General features: G+C 45.0%; 1 protein-coding gene across 2 annotated transcripts; it reads right to left on the bottom strand.

The window, feature by feature from the left end:
- On the bottom strand, positions 1-25,239 carry CNMD (chondromodulin). 2 transcript variants are annotated; one of them, XM_004759298.3, is made up of 7 exons: positions 24,991-25,239; positions 24,423-24,563; positions 18,953-19,093; positions 12,068-12,181; positions 8,011-8,164; positions 4,048-4,211; positions 1-541 (listed from the first exon to the last, which is right to left on the bottom strand). In XM_004759298.3, exons 1-7 carry the CDS (start codon positions 25,141-25,143, stop codon positions 329-331), a joined length of 1,080 nt encoding a protein of 359 aa, XP_004759355.1. In that variant the 5' UTR covers positions 25,144-25,239; the 3' UTR covers positions 1-328. The 2 variants fall into 2 exon arrangements, with proteins under 2 accessions (XP_004759355.1, XP_004759354.1); XM_004759297.3 differs by having other exon boundaries at positions 1-544; positions 24,991-25,235.

Genomic DNA, 25,239 nt, shown 5'->3' with positions numbered 1-25,239 from the left:
TTTGACATTGTAAGTGATTTTTCATGTTTATTTCAAAGTAGCTTGGGAAGTTAGTGTTATTAAAGTAGGCCTATTTGCAAAGCAAAGCAGATAAAAAACAGCAAGTAATAAAAAAATTGTTATGACATTTTAAACTACCCTTTCAGTACATTTGCACATTCTGGATAAAGTTTTGTAAAACAGTTGAGAGCTTCTGGGAAAGGTATCTTGAGTAACATTGCTCAAATTGAGTATGAAATACTTTGTGGTCCCTTCAGCATCAAGATGCCTCATACTCTGGTTGTCTCTTGAGTTTTTATGATACAAACCCCAGGTACATGAAGTGATTTCACACCATGCCCAGGATGCGGGCCACCCACCAGCTACATGGCATGACAACTCTGCAGGCCGAACGGCAACCTTGATAATTATAAGGCCATGGGTAGTAGCCCCCCAGGGGCTCACAGATCTTCTGGCAATGAGTGTAGCTCCGTCTGCATTCTATACAGCAGATTCCTTCATGATCCAGTCTAGGGTCAAATGTCATGCCTTCCCCCTCCTGCTGCTGTGAAATAAAAGGCAATTATTTTGTTTCCTTCATAATAATAATTTTGTAGCATAATTTTCTGTAAGAGGTTTTCAATCTTATTAGACCCTTATAATTCAGAATTCCTTCTAAAATACCAAGGAACCTCCATCTGTCACTGGCAGGAAGGTTGTTTTTTGTTTTTAATATTACAAAGTTTCTCCATGCCTTTAATGAGCCATGATTCCCACTCATTAGTGATTCAGCTTGTTTTAAGTTAGCCAAACAAAAAACGAGACATTGAAAAGTAACATTTCTGTAACTACTGACTTTAAGTTAGTGGAACCCTGATGCCATTTTGTACTGATGACTTCCAGGTCTCAGAAATTCATTGATCTGGGCTGATAGATTGCTGTTACAATTGCACTGGCTGAGAATGCTGGCATCATTTAGATTTCTGCCTTCATTTCAACCTTAAGGGTTCTGTAACACTCAGGAAAAGGCACCATATAATGTCTAAAAATTCAAGACCTTAAACTTTATTTTCTAGTTTCTATGTGCCATTATTATTACCTAAATAAAATTATGGATGCAGTAAAAATCACCTACACAATCCCCATTTTCACTGCTGGAGATATCACAGAACTGGAAGGAAGCTGACCTCTGCCAAGTCTGTGTATCTGGTTTTCCCTTTCATAGGTTCCCAGGGGGTTAGATTCTGAATTCTCTGCTACTGAGTTACATTGCCAAGAAGCCCTTAATGTGTATTCTTAATTCACTTGAAATCTCTCCTTGAGGGACTCAAACCTGGGGAGATGCAGCACCAAATATAGTTTAGGCTTGAGCAAAGTGAACCTTGGAATGCTGTCGCCTTTTCTGGTATACCAACAAGTCTTACCTTTCGGTGGTGGTGGTGGGGGGGGCTTTTTATTATGGGAATATCAAACATACTGGAAAGGGGGAAAAATGTGAACTGAACTTCTAGTTTTGACAGTTCCACTAACCTTTTGTCAAAGTTGCTTAATCTTTTCTGAAGTATTTTAAATTTTGAAGTGACTTTCAAGAGAATTGAAGGTATTGTGACATTTCACACATACATTAGGGTGTGCCTCTAAAACAATATTTGCCTACATAACTACGATGCCATTATCATACCTAACAAAATTGACAATTCCTTAACACCATCTGATAGAACTTACGTTCAGATTTAATCGTCAAAATATTTCCCTTACTCTTAAACCATTTTTTTCTTTATTCTTCAGACTCTTTCCATTTTCCCCCTCCTTATCTCTCGAACTAGGTTCATCTGGGACAGCAAAAAGAAAACCACCTCATTAAATGATTATAGCTGATTTTTCCAGGGTGGGAGAAGTCAAAAGTCTGTTGGTTGAGGCATTTCCTCATCTGAGGGTTCAACAAAGGTGTGTTAGGATTGGAGAGCTGGGAGGAAATCTTAGGTTGTTACCCCAAGATATCTCCTGAAAGGAACTGAGCTCGTAGGGAGATGTTTCTTCTGAAAGCTGAGCACAAAATAAAGGAAAAACTGATAAAGAATTGGAGTTTTTCAAGGAAAATGGATCACTCAAGTCTTGAAGCAAGACAGGCAAAGTCATATCCTGCCCCTGTGAAGGGGCTGATGCCCTCTCCCTTGAGCCAGATTTACCTAGCTCAGCTACCTGGAGATTAAACTATATTAAATTTTCTGTTTGCCTGTTCAGATACATTTCTCTCTTTTTACTATTTGAGCTTTAGGGAATGAAGTGCTGTCTGTGGTGGTCCTGAATTTTCCAATAAGCTTGGGTCATTTTAAAAAATATGTTTGGTTCTAAATCTTTCTAAAATATGTTAGTCTAAAACTGGAAAATAAATTTGCAACATGTGAAACACTATAAAACTGAAGAGGGTACACAGGAAAAAATAGATGAATTGGCCTAAGAAAAGATGCTCAACCTTACACATAATTAAAAACCGCAAGTCCAAGAGACTGGTAAAGATTTTTTTTTTTTTAAGTTTGATAATAAATGAGACCCGTTCATTACAATTGAAGACATGAAGCTGGTGTAATTCCTTGGGAAACAATTTAGCATCCTCCATTAAATAATGTAAAATTACCATCTCCTTTGACTCAGTAGACCCATACATCTGTATTATGCTAAAAAAAATTCCCACACATGTACAAGAGATATACATATATGACTAAGAGTTAAACCGAGCAAGGTGATGCCTACTGTGTGCCAAGCACTAAGAGCTTTGCCTGCATTACCTCATGTACTCCTTCCCGTGACTGTGTGGGGCATACACAATGTTGTGTACTATTAACGGTATTTTCTAAGAGCAAAAGATAGGGTGATAATTTACGTGTCCACCAAAGTAAGACTAATTAAATTTCTGTACATCTATCCACACAATGGAATATGATGATGTGGCCATTAAAATGAATGAGGTATATGTATGTAGGAGACAGAGCAATCTCCAAAATACTGTGACTGGAAAGAAAACAAGGTATAGAAGTTTGTATGCTCTATGGTGTTAAAAATGTGTTAGTGCGGTACACTCTTTGTGCAAAGAAAACTGGGCTGTCGGGAAGGTGTCTGAAATGGAAGGGTAACAAATTTTTTACCCTTTTATAAACTTTAAAAAAAAATGCATGAATTATTTTTTCATTTAAAATACTAGTTACAGGGGCACCTGGGTGGCTCAGTGGGTTAAGCCGCTGCCTTTGGCTCGGGTCATGATCCCAGGGTCCTGGGATCGAGTCCCGCATCAGGCTCTGTGCTCGGCGGGGAGCCTGCTTCCCTCTCTCTCTCTGCCTGCCTCTCTGTCTACTGTGATCGCTCTCAGGTAAATGAATAAAATCTTTAAAAAGAAAAAAATTGTTTAAAATACTAGTTACAAAAATTTGCTATTCTTTTGCTCCCTTCACTTACGGTAAATAAATTTTTTTGAAGATTTGAGAAGTCTTTAGCACATTAGTGCCATCCTTATAAATAGCAGTGCCCAGCGTTTCAGTCTGAAATGTTTTATCTGTGTGTATGAGTCTGTCCCCGACCTGGACTGAGAGCCCCTGAGGGCAGAAGCCAACTCCTCTCTGCATGCACAGGGCCTGGAAAAGAGCAGGTTCTCAGCAAATGTCTGCTGAATGGATGAATAAAGTGGATATAAAAGGGGGGGGGGAAGAGAATACTTTCATTCCATGTACTGTCCCCAGGGCACATTCTTGGAAATAAATTTTTGAATAATCAAATTCCTGATACGAATTTGTCTTCACGGATTTGCCTACAACTCAATAAAGGGGAGAGCACAGAAAAACTTTGAATAAGGGTTACAACAAAACTGGATTTCGCACTAGAGAGACCATGCTTAAGTGTCTTACCCTCATTTTATAAACTTTGTGACAAATTCATATGTATTTTTTAAATAATTGAATAAAAATCCAAGTTGATTATTAAGTGCTCATTTGAAACCTCAAGTAGAAATAACCACCACTTCAATGTTCTGTTCAAGGGATATGTCTGAGCAGTCATGAAAACAGCAGTACGTACATGGTAAGGGTTGTCTGGGTTAAAGTGTTCTGAATCCTCTTGAACACTAGGTATGGTTCCGTTACTTGGTCCTCCAGGGCCTGGGTTGCCCTGTGGTCCGCTGTGTGGTCTTGTAGTAGTTGTAACAATTTTTCTTACCAATTCTCTTCTTTCTCTCTGGATTTCTTAAAAAAAAAAAAAATTTTTTTTTTTTTTTTGCTGTAAGTTAATTCATTTATTTGGATAACTGAGGAAGTATTATGTTTATCAAGGTAAAAGCATAAAGAGGTATCAAAACACATTCTTGTTTCATTATTGAAATTTGTATTGAGGAATTTTTAATAGTTTCAGAGTCTTAGGTTAATACTTAAAGATACAGATAACCAAGATTTGGTTTTATAGTCCTAACTGAGGGAGACCCTGTGAGCTGACAAAAATCCACTCTCAATTCTCTGTTTCCTTACATGCTTCTACTATAGGGACTGAGGAAGTAAAATACTACTTGTTTCCGCAGCCTCCCTTCCAATTAAGAGACCAGTTGGAACATTTCTGGCCAGTGAAATGTAAGCAGAATATGTTGGTGCAGTTTCTGAGAAAGCTTTTGATTTCTTGATAAAAGAGGACTGAAACAGCTTTCTCTGCTTGTCTTCTTGAACATAGATATATCTGGGTTATGAGAGCCAATCTGTGACCAGAAGGGATAGGCGCAAGGGTGATAAACCAGTGTGCTGTGGGTAGCAAACAGTAAGCTAGGAAAGAGCCTTGGTGATATCGCTGAGTAGCTGCTAATGTCAGAAACCGACCTCCAGACTTCTGACTAAACCCTGTATTTATTGAAACCACCAATGATCAGGTATTCTGTTACTTGCAGTCCTGAGCATTTTCTTTCGTTGTTGTATTTTAGTAGGCTCCACACCCGACATGGGGCTTGAACTCACAACCCTGAGATCAAGAGTCACATGTTTTACCAGCTCAGCCAATGAGGTACCCTAGCCCTGTGCATTCTGAGTAGACTGTATGTGTATGAAGCTTTATCGTTTTTAGGAGATTTGTTATCTTGGCTAATTTTTTTTTGAAATCCTGTAAGAGGATAGAAAAAGCAGATACTTTTATACATAAGGGCATCAAGACTCAGAAAGACCAAGACACTTGGCTAAGATCACAGAATGGGTGACAGAAACAGGAGCCAAAGGTGAACAACTCTGGCTCCCAGCCCAGTGCTCTAGTTCCTCACACCACCACAGGGGGCCTGTGGCATGACCCATGGCCGCTGAATAACATGTGGGAAGTCGCACATAGCTTTGGCCTTGGTGTCTGTAGAATGGAGGTAATGTATTCAGTTCACGGAGTAGTGATAGAGAATAGAGCTGTGTCTAAGGGTTTTAGCATAGCATTTGGCATATAAGTACTGAAATGTTAGGTGGTGATGACTACATAATGCTGTGTTAGTTCTGAGAACTTAGATGGGCTTTACGGCCACGTGAGCTTCCACAGATAGCTTCTAGGTTTCTGAGTTCATGGTTGGAGAAGCATCACGGAGCCCTGGATTCAAATCTCAGCGCTATTTTTAACTAACTGAATGACTTCAGGCAGGTTACTAAATCTCCGTGAACCTTGGTTTCTTCATCTATAAAATGGGGATATTTGTAATTACCTGGACAGTTGTAGGTAAAAAATGACTGAGGATAAAGCCTTGAGCTGTAGCACAGTGGTTGGCCGCTGGCCCCCAGCCAGTGCTCAGCCTTCCCCCAGACCGTGTCCAGCCGCCACTGTCTCTGAAAACACAGCCATGTGATGCTGATGACCTGCCTGCTTAAGGATCCAAGACAGGTGTTGCTGGACCTTGGAGTTGGGGAGCTTTTATTAGAATTAGGTGTTAGGGACCAGGCATCCTCAGAGCGGGTCTCATTTCCTCGATTTTATTGTTAAATGTGACTGCATTTATGAAAGACTGGGGAAAAAATATCCTCCATCTTTAATGTGTGTAATATTCTGCCCTCTAGCGACCCCAACAATTATTTACCCCATTTAGGTGGTTTCCACTTTTCTGGTGTTGGACTTAACATGTAGTTCTTGGGTGGGTGTTGTGAGGACTGAATGCTTTGGGCGGTGAGGGGCCAAGCAACATCTCGGAAGTACAGAGCTTGCTTTGCCAAAGGGTGAAGGTTCTCATCCCATCAGTCACACTAACTCCGTAGTCACATCCTCACCCCCCAATACCCTGCTCTGTTATTTTCCCATAGCACTGCATAGGCTGCCATATGATTTTATTTTAATTTAGTGTTTGTTTACTGTCTCCCCTTGCTACAGCATGAACTCCCTGAGGGCAGGGAGTCTTGTCTGTTCTGCACCAATGCATCCCAACTACCTCGAGCTAGTAAATGGCACAGAGTAAGCCTTCAGAAAAGTGTGTGGAGTAAATGAATGAGCTCCTGGGTAAGAAGAGGCTTTTCCTCAAACAGAAAGTGATTAGAGCTCTACATAGTAGCAGAGTCTGAGGCTTTTGTCCTTGACTGGACCAGGGACAGGTATTGGGGTAGTTCCTGGGAGGTGGAAAGCAAGAAGGCGTGTTGCATGTGGGGGCAGGTGAGGAATCAAAAGCCCGCTCTTGGCAAAAGACCATAGGATTGTGAGTTGCAAGCGCCCACCGGAGCAAGAGCAGGGATAGCAAAAGTGACTCGGTTTGGCAGCCCTCTCCAGTCCCTCCAATGGTGATAGCCACTGCTCCTGCCATTCCTGATTGAGCCTGCATGTGGCCTCAGGATCCTTCTCAACTCACTCTTCCAGGAAGCCACTGCTAGTGGCTTATAAACTGGATCCTGTTGGCTTTGCCTGGGCGAGAAAGTAACTATCTTATGTAAGCTTTGGGACATAATGAGACTTGTGACCTGTAGGAATAAATTAGGGGTGACAGAATCAGAAGCCTGGACTCTCTAAGCCTAGTGAGGGTTTTTTGTTTGTTTGTCTGTTTTTTGCTTTTTGTTTTTTTTAATTGGGGAAAAATATAAAATTTACTATTATAACCATTTTTAATGTTGAGGGGTGCTACGTGCATTCACATTGCTGTGCAACCGTCTATCTCCATAAGTTCTTTCATCTTGTGAAACCGTAACTGTTCCCTTTCAATAATCACTGCCCCTTGTCCCTTTTAAGCTTGGTGGTTTTAGTGCCTGTATTTTATTATCATGCTGCTCTCTTCTGTAGCCCATAAAATATTTCAGAAGACAGAGTATATCTCAGCTGTGCCGGGAGAAAGGCCTTTCTTCTACTCTTGAGCCACAGCTCCAAAGTAGGCCTTTGGGGTGGGGTGGGGGGCAGTGGGGCGACTGGTGGTGAAGAGTGAAAGGACCCCTGGGTACAGAGAAATTCAGGGCAGAGTTGGCCCTCAGGGCTCACCCGGCCTTCGCCACCCACAGAGAGCTCGAAGGTGTGTTCCAAGCTAGCTCTGAACCCGAGGGGCCCTTCATTACTTTTCAAGGGACTTGGAAGCCAGATGCTCGAGCCTTGAACTTGAAGAATCTCAGACTGTACCCACAGCAGCTTTTGGCTGTCCCATAATTCTAGGTTTGTACATAATAAAGATTCAGCAGTATGACGGCTTCTTAGTCCCTTGATTCTCTGCGATAGGAATAAAAAACTAAAAAAAAATTGGAAAATTGGAAAGCGCAAACAACTTAGATTAAGGGGCAGAGCAGAAAAGGGGGGGGGAGCGTCATAAGTAAAAACGGCAGATAATGCCGTGGTATTCTGTCTCCGTGACCCACTTCCTGTTAACCCTGCTGCTCAGTCCCTTCCCGGAAACATTCATGGCTGTCACCTTCCTTCTCTTTGATCTTTCTTGCCAATTACTGAGACACCGTGGCCCGGCCCGGCTCGCATCCCGATGTATCTTCCGTGTTGCAGGCTCAGGCCTGTGGAAGGCTCACAGGAAACTCACCCAAACAGGGAAATTCCCAGCAGCATTAAGAGAATTTAAAATGTTACCTTTTGGATATGTTGGCTTAAGCCAGAAAATAGGAAGGTCGCCACAGAGTTCTAAGACCTTAGAACTCAAGAAGCTGTTGTCCTTCACAGGCTGGTCTACAGCCACCCAGATAAGAGAATTTTCTTCATATTTAACTGGCATGATCTTGCCTTCCTGCAAGTAAGTAAAAATGAAATGCATTGAACAAAGAGGACAACGAAGCATGCTGTGTATTTAGAGTCACGTGCTGGTAGATTATTTAACCTAATAAAAACTTAATGAGAACTGCATGTGTGTGTGGGATGGCGGGGAGTTGTGTATGTGTATGGGGTATGTAGGGTGTGGGGGTGTGTACATGTAGGGGGTATGTGTGGGGTTGGGTGTGTGTGTGTGTCTGTAGTATGTGTGGGCATTTGTGTATGTGGGGGGATATGTAGGATTGTGTGGTGGATTTGGAGGTATGTAAGTGTGGAGGGTGTGTGTGGGGTTGTGGGGTGTGTATGTGGTGTGTGTAAGGTGGGATGTGTCTGTGTGATGTATGGAGATCTGAGGTATGTGGTGTGGGGTGTGTGTGTGTGTGTGGTGTATATGGGGGGGCATGTAGGGTACGTGGGATGGGTGTTGGGGTGTGTATGTGTGGGGTGGTGGGGTGTGTATGTGGTATGTGTGTGGTGAGTGGGGATTTGGGATGTGTGGTGTATATGGGGGATATGTAGGGTGGCTGTAGGGGGTATGTGTGGGGTTGTGAGGAATATATGTGGTATGTATGTGGTGTGTAGGGGCGTGGGGGTGTAGTGTGGTGTGTGTCTTATCTTTGTAACTCTCTGCACAATATTGTCTTTGCCTGTCTTGTCGCCCTGCCTTTGGATAACTGAAATGTGTGAATACTGAGTGTCCTGAGTGGAAGTGAAAATTACTTGATACCAACTTTGAGACTTAGGTTAATCTGATGTTTTTGATCAAAGATTTTTTGAGGAAAAGCAATTGAATAGTCTCTGAAATCCTATAAAGGACAGAGGAGCCCTTCATTTGAAGTGAAAATCCTTTGGGGTTTTGTTCTGCAGCTTCTGAACAACAATGGAAAAAAGCAAGTGATTGGTTCTTTAATGTCTTCAGTTCAAAGTATTATTTAACATAAACCATTTCTACATTTCCCAGCTATAACAAAACACATTTCAGGTGTCCCTCGCATCAACCACACCACTGAGATTTCAAAGCTAAACCCTGGATTTTCTTCTACAGCGAGATGCTGAGAACCGTCTGATAACCCAGAAGACAAATTTATTTTGCCAGGTTGTTCCTTTCATGTATTTATTAGTTTGCAATAGGTTGGAGAAATTAAAATGTTTTCTCCCTATTTTTAGCTAAAAGCAGCACTTCATTTATACCTTCTCCCCCAGGCTTATGGCTGCATTAAAACAACTTAAAGTTATTGGAGGAGGCTAACACTCAGGTAATCCACTTATTCACACCTTAAATTAAATGGCTCCATCCAGGAAATGAATGCTCTTTGGGTATAGCAGCATTTTAAAGTTATACAAAACTGATGAAAAATTTATAAGACCAAGTGGTGCATAAATCTACCCCATCATAAGCTAAAGCGTGCAGGGAAAGCGTGGGGTGCTCAGACCTAGGCATCTTACAAGCTGGCGATGTGCAATCAGCTTGCAGCACATAGTCCCAGCTGCCCACCTCACCTCACCTCTCCCTGCCCCTGCCACACAGCCCTGCTTTTGTGTGAGGCAGCAGTGTCCCTGCCCCCAGGAGAGACGTTGTCTGCTCCCTTGCTCAGATCCTCCAGTGGCTAGGGCTGCCCATGTGACCAGTTCTAAACCCCGCAGTTCACACTGAAGTATGCTGGGGGGCTGAGAAGCCTTCTGTTCCTGATGAAAGGGAAGTCACGGTTGGCACTGCTCAACCTCTTCCTGACTTCCTTCCTTGATGTGTGGTTGATGGCTGGAGCTGGGAAGGAAAGCCCAAAAACATCAGCAATGCTGGCCCCCTCCTAACATTGCCTACTATGGAGAAAATCAAGTCCTTTTGTGTTTCAGTCACTCTGAGTGTAGTTTTCTGCTACTGACAGCTGGACATATTCCCAATTCACACAAACATGTTGCCTGAATCTGGCTTTGTCCACCAGAGGACCCACCAAGCACAATAGAAACAACACAGGAAAAATAATTCGCTTCTATGGTCTAAAGAAAAGAATCAGATGCAGACAAAGCTTGAAAATGCTAAACTGTTTATCACCATGAATTATTTCTATATTCAAATAATTATTTTGAATTGCTATTTGAAATAGTGAAAAACAGAAGATGGCTGAAGTATTCAAGAACAAAAGACTTAAATTATAACCATTTGATGACATATGATATATCCATTATAATCTACATTTTAGAACTAAAGATAGTAAGAACGCAGAGCAATATAACTATTTTAATCATGAAGAGTATCACACACACCCCCACACACACGAAAATAATTCACCAAAACATTAACATTAGTATTAACATGAACATCTGTGGATTAAGCAATTGTGGGTGATTTTCTTTTCTATTCTTTTATGTATTTTTATGTATTTCCCAAATTTTCTGTAATGACCATTTTTAAAAAATCAGAAAAAACAGGGCACCTGGGTGGCTCGGTCGGTTAAGCGTCTGCCTTCAGCTCCGGTCATGATCCCGGTGTCCTGGGATTGAGCCGCACATAGGGCTCCCTCCTCAACCCAGAGCCTGCTTCTCCCTCTCTCTCTGCCCCTCCCCTGCTTGTGCTCTTCCTTTCTCTCAAAGAAATAAATGAAATCCTTAAAAAATAAAAATTAAAAAAAAAATCTACTTGTTTTTATAAAGCCCCGGAAATGTACTGCAAACTTAGGATTAGATCTCGGTCTGCTGTGGCTGGACAGCTGGCCCTTTCGGAAGCCAGGAGAGGAGAACTGCTTCTACGGCCGTTTACAGAGAACATGTAAAGGATTCTGTGTTACAGAAATGGAGTGCTAGGACTGTTAACAAAATGGTAATGTGATAAGAAAAGCTCAAGGCTCAGAACAAAGGAGGTCTGGGTGTCATTTTTATAGTATGTACTATTACAGCCAGCTTTAAAAACTCACGGTTTGTTGTAGCTTTTGTTTTGAGACACCTGCTGCTGCTCCTATGACAGCAAACAATTAGGCAGTTTCCAGGCACCTCTGCTTACTCTTATTTTTCTTCCTTTGCCTTAAGGGAGCTGGTGCTGGTTTTACCTCCCTCTCAGGGATACAGGGAGGACCAAAGCTGATCATAATGGAATTAGTAATTTATAGCAGCAGCTGTGTAGTCATTATCCAGTAGGTTCTAAGGCCCTGGGGACAGGAGGCAGACCCTTAGTTTGTAGGTGACAAAACTGAGGTTCAAAGAATTGCAGCCACATCCATAGTGTCAGAGCTGGGATTTGAACCCATATTTTTCGCTTTTTGATTTTCTCCCCACCATACCCTGCCACAGCTTAAGTAGAAGACGATGACGTGTGTGACCACGCTGTAAGCCCTACAGCATCGAGTAAATGTAAGGTAGTAGATGTGTCTTTAGAATTCTGTGCAGTTCTTAAAGTAAATTTTTATAAAATCAAGCTCAAAGGCAAGTTGTTAATAATAAATGGAAGAATTATGCTGTAAAAAATCTTACGAGTCTGACACATAGGAAAGGAATTAATACATGTTAAGGAGCTTCATTGGGCTGAACTCAAACCAAGGAGAAGAAACTGTAGGGGGAACCAGCTCGGCTCAGAATAGGCGCAATGGTTTAATCAACCCCCCCCAACCCCCCCCCGCAAAGTTGCCCGGTGCCGAGGGAAGGGAAAGGCCTGTCGCTGTTTTCCAGCACAGGCGTGGTGATCGGCTGCTGGAGATTTCCAGGAGGAATTCCCACACTGAGTGGAACTGAGGCTAGAAAGCTCCCAAGGCCCCTTTCATGAAGATTCTATCATGAGAAGTCCTTTACATTGTTTTCATCACGAATCCCTTCCCTCCCCAACATTAGGCAAACATGCCATGTGAAGACCAAGCCCCTTTGTCTGTCAAAGCATGCCACCGGTACCCACCAGCTCAGAAGCGATGCTCTGTTTGGTCACGGTGCCCACCTCAGGAATGCGAGCCTTCACCTGTGCTTTGATGTAGCACTTTTCTCCTCCAGCAAAACGGATGCCCGTGATGCCCTAGGAAAGAAAAGTTTGTCCATCCTGCTATGCATTCATTTGTTCATTCAATGTATTTAACCGGGAGATGGGCCCTGTTCCAGGAACTGGGTATAGAGATGAACAGAAAAGACTCCCAGGTGTGACGGGCTTCTCCTCCTCTGCCTTCCACAAGCCTTCCTTCCCCCGCATCTGGAGCTTAGAACTCCATGCCACTCCTTATATCAAGGTTCTGTCCCAACTCAGTTATAAGACTCTTGACATTAGTATCTGAATCTTTTTCTTTTTGGTCATCCCACAGATGTTCTCCAAAGATGTGCACCCAATTTATTAATTCCAGGAATTCAGATTTTGCTAAGTCACTGAGGCAGGGAAATAGCAAAGCTCCCTGTATCACCAGGAGCTGACCTTTGTTCCCAGACCTTACCGGAGGACTTGGATGCTTTGTTTCTGTCCCCTGTGAGACACAAGCAGTGTCTCCTGCTTGTCACGCTAGGGATCAGCCTCCGGGGCCACATCAGCCGCAGGACTCCAGGCTTGGCTCATTGCTCAGGCCCGAATCTATGGCAGGTGCACGAAACCTGACAGCACGTTCTGTCCCAAGGGTGTTTACTTCCACCCTATGGAAGTGGAGAACCTGTGGCTTTCACGATGAGTGAGTGGCCAAAAACAGAGGTAAACGCCTACATATTTTATGCCCTAACAACAGACACCCACAGAAATCCAAACATCTCAATTTGTTAATCTTCTGTTCAGTTGAGACGAATGTCAAGAAGATTTAGGACTTGTTCCAGCATCAATGCTGCAGGGGGTGGGGGGAAGAAAAGCACTCAGAAATCTCTCGGGGTTTTGACTCAGGACTCAGCCCTCTTCCACGAAGAACAGAGGGCATTGATGGCCATTTCTCCTGTATGTATTCCGAGAGCCAGCACCCTACGGCTGAGGGGCGATGTGCCGGAGCACAGGGAAAGAAAGGCTCCTTGCTCCTAAAACCCCTCGTGCTCTGCCTTGTGGCCTCATGGGCCGTGTTCACATATGTGACACATGAGTCCTAGCATCACCTCTCACCCAGAGAGAGGGGGTAGCAATCTCCTTGCCCTCTCCAGGAGGAGGGACTCCCCACACCAAAACCACCTGGAGAGATATAAAACCGTCGATGCCTGGGGCTCTCCACAGAGATTCCCACATAACTGGCCTGGGCCAGGGCCCATCAGCAAGCTCCAAGCTTCCAAGCTCCCCACATGGTTAGAAGGTACAGCCAGGGTGACAGAGCACCAGTTCAGGGAGAAAAGAACTTACTCCGGATAACAAAGTTGTTAAATGACTGAAATAGCCTACTCTACACGGAATGTTTTTGTCCCCTCCCCCAGATTCCTATGTTGAAACCTCCTGGCAGTGGGATGGATTTGGAGGGAGGGCCGTTGGCAGGTGATGGTGTCCTCGAGGCAGCGTCCTCGAGAATGGGATCAGTGCCCTCCTGAAAGGGACCCCGGAGAGCGCCCTCACGCCTTCTGCCCTGTGAGGACACAATGAGAAGATGGTCCAACTACGAACCAGCAAGCAGGCCCCCAAGAGATGCTCCCCTGCTGGTGTGTCTTAATCTCACACTGCCCGGCCTCCAGAGCTGTGAGCGATTTCTGGTGTTCAGAAATCCCCCAGGCTCCGGGAGTTTGTTACAGCAGCTTGAACAGACTAAGACACAGCCTTCGAATCCAAGTTTCTTCTGTACCAGAGGCTCACAAATTGCCCCTGGCATCAAATTCACCCGGAAGACCGGATCAATAAAAACCACGTTGGGCCCCACCCCTGGAGTTTCTCACGTGGTAGGTCTGAATGGGGGCCACGCTCCTCTCTTCAGTGCTGCTGCCGCTGGTGGCCCGGGGAACACCTTTGAGAACCACTGCTCCCTGCTCTCTCCTTGAAGGCCTGCTGCTCTTATTCTGCATGTGAATCTAGGGCTCACCCTTTGAAAAACAGAAGGTGGGGGCTGGGGGCTGGGGGGGTGACTGCCGCCTTCATTTGATATGTTCCCTCCACCTGCAAGCCCCACATTCTCTGAAGGTAAATTGCAAGGGAGGAAACACCATATCGCCACAACCTTATCCCCAAAGGACAGAGCTGAGTGTATTGAAAGATTCGCAGCCCTGAATGTGAATCTAGTATTGAGCTAGTTCTGACAGTCTACACGCTGCAAAGAGAACTGAAACCCCACAGGGATGGGTCCTGTGGGAAGGAATTCACACATATTAACCAACTTGTCTGGCTACAAATCCATATCAAGCAGCCAGATATATTAAGAGATTAAACAGAGGGAATGGGAAAGCACAGGAAAGCCAAGCAAACCCCTGTTTCTGCAAACAAACAAGGCCTTAGAAGCTGGTGCTAATGAAGAAATTTGCTAGCAAAGATGATGAGTGCAGAGTCCAATGCTCTAGCATTTTTTTTAAAATAAGAGTCAGCGATCTCATTTTAGCTGCCTGTTTTTTTTTTTCTGTCTAGAGGATCTAATGGAATTCTGCGGGTTAAACTAGAAGTTTCCAAGAAGGGGGTCCTTCCCTCAAGAGGGCACTTTAGAAATCTTACAGGGAGTTTTTGGTTGTCACAAAGACGGGGTGGTGGGGGGCTCTCCTGGCCTCCTGTGGGCAGGGTCCAGGGGGGCCGGATCCCACAGAGCCCAGGGAAGTCCTGCAGTACCGAGTGCCCCGGGGCCTGGCTGGAAAACCTGGTTGAAAGGATCTGTGCCTAGAATCTAACATGCTTTTACATATCGACACAACATGACTTCCGGCACAGTCTCAATGCATGAGGACATTCTGAGGAATGCAATTACCGTGATCATGGACAGAAAATGGTGGTTTGTTCACTGTTTGAGAAAATAACCTGGTATTTAATTTGCCAACACACACTTAAGTCAGTCCGTATTTTCGGCTGTGGCACTGCGAGGGATACTCACCTCTTGGAGCAAGCACGTGACGTCATGATGTTTCTAAATGCATCAGGCTGAGCGTTTGCATACGGAAGTCCCAGTTATAGTATGAATTGCTTTTGTCTTATGTTTCTTTGATGTTATAGTTGGCCATATTGATTTTTGTAAACTTTTTTTTAGTATAGCTGACAATGTTACCTTAGTGTCAGGTGTGCAAGATAGTGATTCAACAAGTCTTCATGTGGTGTTGTTCACGAGTGTAGCTGCCATCTGTCACTGTACAAACTATTACATGCACAAAATATTCCCTGTGGGGGGCTTTTCGCCTCTGTGACTATTCATTTCATAACTGGAAGTCGGTATCTCCCTTTCTCCTTCACCCATTTTGCCTATCCCCTCATCCCTGCCCCCTTTGGCAACCATCAGTTTGTTCTTTGTATTTATAGGTCTGATTCTGCTTTTTGGGTTTTTGTTGTTGTTGTTGTCTGTTTACTCATTTGTTTTTTAGATTCTACATGTAAGTGGAATCATATGGTATTTATCTTTCTCTGACTTATTTCACTTAGCATCAATCTGTCTAGGTCCATCTACCTTGCTGCAAATAGCAATATCTCATCTTTTTCATGGCTGAGTAGTATTCCACCACACACACACACACACACACACACACACACCCCATATCTTCTTTATTCATCTATTGATGGACACTTGGGTTGCTTCCATATCTTGGCTATTGTAAAAAAATGTTGCAATAAACATAGGGGTGTATATATCTTTTTGAATTAATGTTTTCATATTCTTTAGGTAAATACCTAGTACTAGAATTATTGCACCAAATGGTATATTCATTTTTAATTTTTTGATGAAAGGTTATATTGATTTTTGAAATCACTAACCTACCTACCTACCAGGTAGGTTGTGCTATTTTTTTTTCTTTCCTTCGGCTTTTTAAATTCAAATGTCCAAATATACACAAAGTTAAAAGAATTGGGGAGTGAACACTTTTATATACCCACTAGCTGAGTCTATCTTAATTTCTAACCAGGGTTTACATTATATAAATGAGTCATTAGGCCAGAAAGTGTTGGCTTAAGCCCACAGCATTTATACTTCTGAGGGGTAAAATGTTTTAGAATGTAACTCATACACTCTGAACAAACCCCTCTTTGTATTCCTTGAGGGTACTGACAAAGACCCTCCTTGACTCACCTCAAGTCAGTCTCCTCTGAGTCCTCCTTTTGACCAGGCCCCAACTGTGGGCTCTGCCTTGGTCAGTTTATTCCAGTTTGAGCAAGAATCCAGCTGACTTAGCCTAGATCTGACCACCCTTGATACCTGATCACCCTGGCTTGCCTTTAGCAACAATCCTGTTGGTTCAGTTTAGTAAAGAACTACTCCATAGCTTAGTAAATTTCTATCCACCAATACCCCTACCCTCCTCCTTGGTTATAAACGCTCACTTTTCCTTATCATATTCAGAATTCAGAGTTGAACACAATCTCTCTCTCCCCTACTGTAAAACCCCACTGTAGTAGCTTCCTTTGAATATGGCCTGCCTTCTCCTTTTTAACAAGTGGCCTGGGTAATTTTTTCTTTCACAGTATACAGCTTAGCGCCCTTTGTGCAGGGCTATTCTCTTTCGCAAGGGCTTTTTCCCCCAATGGCTCTACTAAAACCTAGGTGGGGTCCTAGCTTAGCAGGGGAGACTGTTCATTGTTCACAATTTGGAGCCTTTCTTAATTTGGCTCTACCCCGCTGCTCCCCTTCCGCACCTTCCACCACTCTGGGCTCCTTAGAACTCAAGAGTGGGCCTGTGCATTTGTATTCAGGACTCCTCTCTGGGTCTGGAAAGCCCTGCCCCTACTTCTTTGTTGGTGGAAATCCTCATCATTCTTCAAAACCTGATGCAGCTGTCATCACCTCTGTAAAACCTCAGTTCCAAGTGGCCAACAGCTGTCCCCCAACCCCTCACCCCGCACCACTGGTATGTTCCATTCTGTTCACAGCTCTGTCATAGCACATTTCCCAGGTGGGCCTGAAGTCACTTCTGCGTGGCATGTCTGCCTCCTGGCCTAGACTGCAAAGTCCTTGAGGGAGGGACCGAGTGTCAGAGCATCCCTCGTGCTTAGCACTGTCCCTTGCACACAGTAGGCCTCGATAAACACCTCTTGAATCTGATGGATGGTTTAAAATATAGGAGAAAGTAATAGTGCAGGTGCCAAAGTGTCTGATTCATGTGTTTTCAAAAGTCCAGGCTTGTTTAAACCCCTAACAGGTTCCATCCATCAAAAAAATGTCCTACTCACCAGTTCTGACTTAGAGAAATGTGGAAGCTATCAAAGAGAATTGATCAGTTTATAAAATATTTGTGGTCCTGTTGGCCTACGAGAACAAAACACAATCAATACCATTATTAGAACCGAAGGATTATAAAACAGAAATATAGGTTTGGGATTAAAATATTTTAAAAGTGTATTCCTGATTCATGCACGTTTGAGAGACATAGATCTTTTCTTATTCATCTGTGTAGCTCCCTTTGCGTATCTTGATCTTGTGACACATCCTAGGTATTCAGTTCTGTTCTGGATTGAATGATGTGTGTGTGGGAGCTACATTTTGTCATCTTTCATTGGGCAGTACAAAGAAAAAATGCTTTTACCTAGTCCTGGGTCTAGCAGTAAAAGCCTTTAATACATCCAGAGAAATTATCTTTGTGTACTGACCAGAACCATTCACCAAGCTCTGACTAAATGGTCACATCCAGGGCTGCAAAGCCCACCCCTCCCCCCAACCCCCAGCCAGAGCGGACTCTGAACATAGCCAGTCCTTGTCACAGCAAGGAATACCTAACATCACCCATCCGATTCCTAGATTCCTAACATCACCCATCCCCGGGGCTCCAAGGTTAGCATCTGTTTGGTATTCAAAGGGACTTGTGAAATGCCTTTTGGCAACAGCAAGGGGAGTTCTTTCATTCAAATGAAAAGCATCTCTAGTTTTTCTCATCAATTGCAGCAAGGCCGGTCGATGAGATGTTCATAGGCCAATAAAGTATCAGAAGAGACATTATTTTCAAGTGCCTTTTTTCATTATCAAGTCTCACCTACTCCATCTACAGATTTAACAGGAGAACACAAACAGTAATGCCTTTTCCTCATCTTTGAACATGAAGAGAATAAAATATTTACGTGGCCCAAGAGGAGAGAGGGCCCCGAGGGCCGCTGTGTTGAGGTCCTACGCTGAAGCACGGTCACAGAGCTTGATGTCTCAAATTGCCTGTAAATTAAACTTATGAAAACAAACGTGTTTGCCCCTTTCAAAGGAGACTTGAATGTTTTATCTGTAAGTGGCCATGGTCAGAAAACATAGGATTATGGCAGGGGAATTTCTCCATGCTAATTTTCTGGATTAAATGGGAAATCTGAAGAATGGAGAGCAGTACGTAAGTAGATCCCACCAGTTGTTGATGAGATTGCCAGGTCATTACAATTTCCCTCCTCTCGGCAGGCTCCCATTTCAGACCTCGGAACATTCTGGGGGTGCTCTGAGCACGTTATACACTGTGAAAGCTGCTCGGAAAGAAATAGCTCTTTCGAGTCCTTCTGCCAAGACTTTTATAGAGTTCCAAGTACCTGTTCTTTTCAGTGCCAAGGTGTTGTTTTTTTCATTTAGAAAATATAAAGGACAAAGAGTGGTCCTTTCTCAGAGAGAATATGCTGCCTAATGTATGTGAATTAGTGGCGCCATGACTGCCATAAAGAACAGTTACCGTTTGGTTGTGTGTGAGAGTTGTTGCTTCTGCCTGGATTAGGAGAGCCTTGCAGGCTTGCCTGGTTAAACTCTCTAAATGCATGAAATATACTTACATTCTGGAAATCATTAACTTCAATTGCTTCTTCAGCTCCACTTCCCATTTTAAAGGTCTCCAGGTTGTTCCCAGTATCTATTTCCATTGACCCATCTTGTAATTTCCCATTGATACTCATGGTATAATGGACATTGTAAATCTGGAAGGGAACACAGGAGTCAGCGACGCTTCCTTTTTAGAGCAATTCAGGGCTTATCTTTAGACCTGCAGTATAGGAGGTGGCTTTCACATCTGTTAGAGATATACCGGATCATCATTAATATATTTACATATAAGGGCTTCATCTGTACACCCGATCACTTAATACAATGATTTCTTTAAAAATGCCTTAAAACTGAAAGCTCTGGTAGTCTCGGATACTTATTCAAATAGCGAAGTAATCTGCGATCCTGGCTGCGCCCTACAGGTATCTGGGTAGAAGCTCCAGCTACCGCGCATGCGTGTCCTGCCTGGACGAGTCGAATCAGACCCTGTGGGGATGGGGCTTGGATGTAGATCTTTCTTTTCCTAGATCAGTTCTACTTCGCAGTCAAAGTTGAGAGCCATCGATGGGTAAATGGTTAACTGGGCTGTTAACTGAACAAGTCTGCAGGGGCACCTCAATTGAAAGATTTTTACAACATCCTCTGGTATAGAGTGAGGAGTCCGGGCAGGGCTGGGACATGCCAGATGTAGAGCAGCGCTTGTGGAGATCAAGGTCAATGTGCACATCTGTTTCAGCTCAAAGTGGGAGTTAGTCATTTTAATGACTTGGGGACAGGCATATGGTGTTGTAGGGCATATTGTTAGGAGACTGTGGGGACAGAAGGGAGGGAGACTTGGCATGGGAGAAGAGCAACGGTCCAAGAATCAGAAAAACGAGGGGCTGCACCACTTATCCCTGGGTCTTGGGAGGTGTCTTGGGTATAAAATGAAGAAGCTGGACCATATAGGTGGTGTTCATTTCTGTCCTTCAAACTTGGAGGCTTCACAGAGATGGCCCAGAGGTGACGGTGGCAGACGAGATGGGACTATGACTCAGGTCCTCCTTTCTCTCCTGTCGACCTACAACTAGAGCAGCTCTGCTTGTTATCTGTGTTATGTGTTGGATTTCTGAGTAAAATCTTAAGAAAAATAACTCCATGGGGACGCCTGGGTGGCTCAGTTGCTTGGATGACTGCCTTCGGCTCAGGTCATGATCCCGGAGTCTGAGGATCCCGCATCCGGCTCCCAGCTCCACGGGGAGTCTGCTTCTCTCTCTGACTTTCTTCTCGCTCATGCTCTCTCTCACTGTCTCTCTTTCAAATAAATAAATAAAATCTTAAAAAAAAATAACTCCATGAAATATTTTTTAGTTTACAACTAAATTAGATCACCCAAAGGGCTTAGTTCAGGCATCGTGTAAGTGCGCCAACAAAATAACATTCCCATTGCTCCTGCTCAGTGTGTGGCTACCCTGCTTGAACTCTCTCTCTGTATTGTGGGGTAATAGGTGGGTCTTACCTTCCCTCTCTTCCCTCACCTTCCCTCTTTCTTTTTCTCACTTAGAAGCAAATGTATGTGTGCGTATCTCTATATATCTTATGTAACATAGAAGATAAAATCTTTAGAGAGGAAAGATCAAGAACTGATAAGAGACACTTGCTACTTAGTGTCAGGTCAGTAGGTCAGAACTGCAAATAGCTGAGATTCAATTCAAGTCTGATTTTCTCCCTCATTATGAAGAAAGACTGCTACATGGACAGACCCTGGAAGAAGTATCTGTTATTACCAGATCATTACTTGTAGAAAACTCATTATCACGAGACCCACAGAGCACAGTTTTATTTTACCAGCAGAGATGTAGAAATGGCTTTGCAAAGCAGTCCCCTTCTGGGCAACAGCCTTTATTCCGCAGCACAGAAAATCCTGGCACGCAAGTTCAGCCGACCGTCTCTCCAGTGCCCTTCCTTCTGCCCTGCACTGGGATCCCTGCAGTATGCTGTCCCCAATGCTTGCCCGATCACAAGAACCACTTCCAGTGGTTCTGATTTACCAGAATTTGGAGCAGAGCCCACCAGTCTGTTTGCCTCTGCATCTCAGGGGGTCCTCGTGATCAGCCCAGTTTGGGAAACCTGTTTTCTTTGGCTGAGCCAGTGCTTTCTGCAGGTAAACTTTAGAAAGCGGGCTCTGTTCTGTCCCTGGGCTCTCTGGGCAGCCACCACTCACACGGGCTAAGCGTGACCGTCAGAGGGAGTATGGCAGACCACATGTGTGTGAGTTCTTGCTGCAACAAGCGTCCCTCACTTGTACAATAAGAGGCTCTGTGTGTGTGTGTGTGTTTGAGAAAACATTGCACATAAGCTTTTACTCGTAAGACAATGCAAAATTTCACAAATGAACCATTTCCAAGTTCTTAGCGGGTCTTAAGGAGACAAAATTAGAATATTAGAAGAGTGATTTGTGGTCCTAATTTTCCTTTCCTCCACTCCAACCCCCTTTGAACAGAAAGAAGCTCCCTGACCAGGCAGAGGACCTGCATCTTTTGTAACGTAGCTCAGTAGCTCAGCCGATCATGGTACAGAAGGAGCGCACTGTGCTGGAGGGGGTGGGCGGGGAGGGGGTGCCCTGCGGGAGTCCTGTGCCCTGGTGAAGTGAATGGTGGGAGAGTCCAGGGTCCAAAGCTCTTTCCAAAGTCCTGGACCCTGAGCTCAGGAGGCTGGGCTGGTGGGGCAGTGGTCACATTGTCTGCTGAGCCCACAGAGCCATGGGCACCTCAGGAGATTCTCTGAATACAAGGGAGTTTATTATTTGCCCAAATTCTGCTCCATTCAGTGCTTTTTGCGGCCAGGAATATTTGCTAATGAGTTTATAATGAAGCCTGGGTTCTATAAGATCCATGACATCATGTTTGGGACACTCTCTAGAAACATCAGTCTGAGAATAAAGGTCTCAAGCACTGATCTCATCCCCTCCTCCCACAGAGCAGGGTTGCTGGCTCTCTCTTCTCAGTGGGACTTTCCTCATATTTCAATGCCTGTTCCATGTACAGTCACTTGGTTGAGACCTGGCCTCAATATTTGAGCTCAGGCACGTGTCCCCCAATTGTGAGCACTCTCATGCTTTCTAGTCCCCCAGCTGTCCCATAAACCTGTCCCGAGGGGATTTGCCCATATGAAAGGGAGAGGAGGGGAATGACAGCTGGTTCTCATCTATAAACTAATATAGAGGGGCGCCTGGGTGGCTCAGTGGGTTAAAGCCTCTGCCTTCGGCTTGGGTCGTGATCCCGGCGTCCTGGGATCAAGCCCCTCTTCGAGCCCCTCTTCGGGCTCTCCGCTGAGTGGGTAGCCTGCTTCCTCCTCTCTCTCTCTGCCTGCCTCTCTGCCTACTTGTGATCTCTGTCTGTCAAATAAATAAATAAAATCTTAAAAAAAAATAAAAACTAATATAGAAAAGCAGAGCATGGATCCTTCCTGAAGAGTGGGGAAGTCCATTTAGTGGTGGATGTCTTTTGTCTGATGGAGACTTACCTCTTTGGATTTATGTTTTGTTTGGGCTATTTATACTTGTCTTCAGGGAAAGCACACCGGAGCGTGTGCTCCGCGGAGAGGGTGCCAAATGGACCCGATTTCGTGTTTCGTGATTTGTTTTTCAGACTTAAGTAATCTAGAGCAGCACCAAATATTTTGGGAGTAAAACAAAACAAAACAAAACAAAACAAAACATGATTTTCTGCATTCTTCTGCCTGTACAGGAAATAGAAATAACTTTGATTGTTGGCAATAAAATGTGATTCACTATTCCTCTGTAGTCTTAGAATTTAATACCGCTCTCTTGAACCAGACTCTTGTGGTGAAGTATGAGATGAAAAGACGGAGCCTCACTTAGGATGATCATTCAGTCTCTCTTTTTAGAAGCTTGTCAGTTAGTTGTATTTGCCTTGAATAATTAAATGCCAAATAGTATTCATTTGAATTTACAGCATGTCTAAAATCCCTACTGCCCCCCCACAAAAAGCAAAGCTATTTTTATCTCCAAATGACCTATACCACTGAGGCTTTGTCATCTAAAAGATAGCATTTACAGTGGAATACCATACAATTTCCCAAGGGATGACAATCTCAACCCTGCTATTAATGGAGATGGAGATCTTGAAATCATTCTTCTGTTCGGATTTGCTGCTTTCAAACATGAGAATCTGGCCTAACTTCTATATTTAAAATACAAATACATTAAGGCACTTTTCAAATATACACAAAATACTGTGCAGTTCTGATCTTACAAATCGATGCTCGTAAATTTGATATAGTCTCTCAAACAGACTCAGTGCTAAATGGCATGATTATCTACAGTAGGCATTTGAGTTAAAAATACAAATTATGCAGTGACTGCAGAAGATGTGATGTGTAAAATGGTTGAATTGCTTTCAGCACCATTTTCTCTAAGTACTGGAATTCGTTCATGCTTTGAATTTCATGGTGGGAGAGAGGGGTGGGGTGACAAACAGCAGTCACAGATCCTCGGAGGGTAGTGATTAAGAAAAAGCCCTTTGTGTGCATCCTGGAGATGGAATTCTTTTCCATTAGTGGAAATAAGCTTATACCAGGCCTGGCAATGGTCATCAAGATAAAATGCCCCCCCACCCCAGCCCCTTTAGAGAGGTGAACAAAATTCAGAGTACTTTAAGAACACCCTGGAATTCTGCCCAGTCATGTTAGAAGCGCTTTGTATATGCTTTGAGAGCCAATGGAGCTTTAAAATAAATAGTTACATTCAAAGAAAGTAGGACAGCAGTTAGTGAAACATTTACCATTAAATCACACGTGACTAGGCCAGAATTGATTTTTAAAGAGATTTGCCACCTTTAACGAAGTTAGCCCATTTCTTTTCCTCAGCGCAAGAGAGAAGGGCGCATTCATGGACAGGTCACAGGCAGTGAAAGAAACAAAAACTCTTGAAAGGTCAAGTTCATCCCTGCTGACTATTCTGACTATTCCCCAGGTCCATCTTTGTCCTAGGCTCTTAAATTAGTAGCCTTTCTCGGCTGGGAAGGGCCTTGGAGATGATTTAGCTCCATTTCTTCGCCAAGGCCAAGGCCAGACAGGTGAGGGGCCTCACCGACAGTCTCAGGGCAGCTGGCGGCCAGCGCCAGGCTGAGATCCGCGGGAAAGGGCCTTCCTCCAACTGTCCCCTGCGTTCTCCCGCTACTCTATGTTTTAATATTCTCCCTTAAAACTCTGACTTGCTTCTCAACGAAGTTGCCAAGAGCGGAAAGCAGCTGGTGGAATTGGATGAAGAAGGGAGAAGGTGCCCCGGGGGACCGAGAGAAAAGCGGGGGCAGGGGCGAGAGGGCCGGCGGGCAGCGGCGGGCGACCCCCCGCGGCCCAGCGCTCTGGCTCCACCTAAGGGGGGACATGCGGGTGACAGTGAGGACGCCGCTGCCCCGCGCGCCTCCCCGCCCCGCGCACCCAGACTCGGGTCCGCAGCCCGCGCGCCGCCTCTGGACTTACGTGATTGTCGCTCCCCTTCCAGAAGTAGAAGGCCCCGATGGCCCCGAAGAGCAGCAGCACCGCCCCCGAAATGAGGACCACAGCTCCGACCTTGAGCAGCCGCGCGGGGCTGGAGGGCTTCACGGTCACCGTGGCGTATGCCTGCGGGCCGGGGGCGGGGAGGTCGGGGAGGGGGGACCGGTCACGTCGGCGCCGCCCGCACCCCCGCACCTCCCGTGGAGGTGGCAAACGGCGCGTCCCCTTTCGCCGCGCTCCGTCCCGAAGGTCCCTTGTACTCAGGCGTGGATGTGCGATCAGCAAACTTTTGCCCGAGGAGGGCCAGGGCCCCGCGGCTGTGCACGCTCCGCCCGCCACAGGACGCCCGCTCCTGCGTCCGGTCCCACCCTCCCCTTCACGGCCGTCTGGGGCCCTGAGAACCCTACACACGCGCGGGGTTGGGCACCAGCCTCCCAGATTCGGTGGCGCGAATCCCTGACTCCGGGCAGTGGATTCGGACCCCCGCGCAAAAGCCGGGCCCTGCGTGTCCACTGTCCCGGCAGTGGGACCGGGAATCCCGAGCCCTACTCACCGGGGGACTGCAAAACTCGACGTCGTCAGGCCCCACCAGGGCGATGGGAACTTTGTCGGAGTTTTCTATCATGGCTGTGGCCTGAGGAGCGATACCCTGGCAGTCTCCGCGCGCGCCCTGGGCTCTGTCCCGCTGCCCCGACGTGCTGGGCATTTCAACGCTGCGCACACACAGTGCCCTGTCCCGCCCGGGCCAGCCCAGCGGTCCCCACCCCTTCCAGAGCCTCACCTCTCTCCTCCCTTCCCTCTC

Source organism: Mustela putorius, unplaced genomic scaffold, assembly GCF_011764305.1.
Source record: "Mustela putorius furo isolate JIRA1106 unplaced genomic scaffold, ASM1176430v1.1 tig00000179_pilon_pilon_pilon, whole genome shotgun sequence".
NCBI classification, from domain to species: Eukaryota; Metazoa; Chordata; class Mammalia; order Carnivora; family Mustelidae; genus Mustela; species Mustela putorius.
This window is presented reverse-complemented; position numbering and strand designations above follow the sequence as displayed.

What these genes read in the sequence shown, in the direction of transcription:
- CNMD (XM_004759297.3), bottom strand. Translation starts at nt 25,143, where the DNA reads ATGCCCAGCACGTCGGGGCAGCGGGACAGAGCCCAGGGCGCGCGCGGA. An exon ending in AAGTTAATGATTTCCAGAAT is followed by an intron (nt 12,182 to 18,952) that starts GTAAGTATATTT and finishes TTTCTTTCCTAG; the next exon opens with GGCATCACGGGCATCCGTTT. An exon ending in ACCCAGACAACCCTTACCAT is followed by an intron (nt 545 to 4,047) that starts GTACGTACTGCT and finishes TTTATTTCACAG; the next exon opens with CAGCAGGAGGGGGAAGGCAT.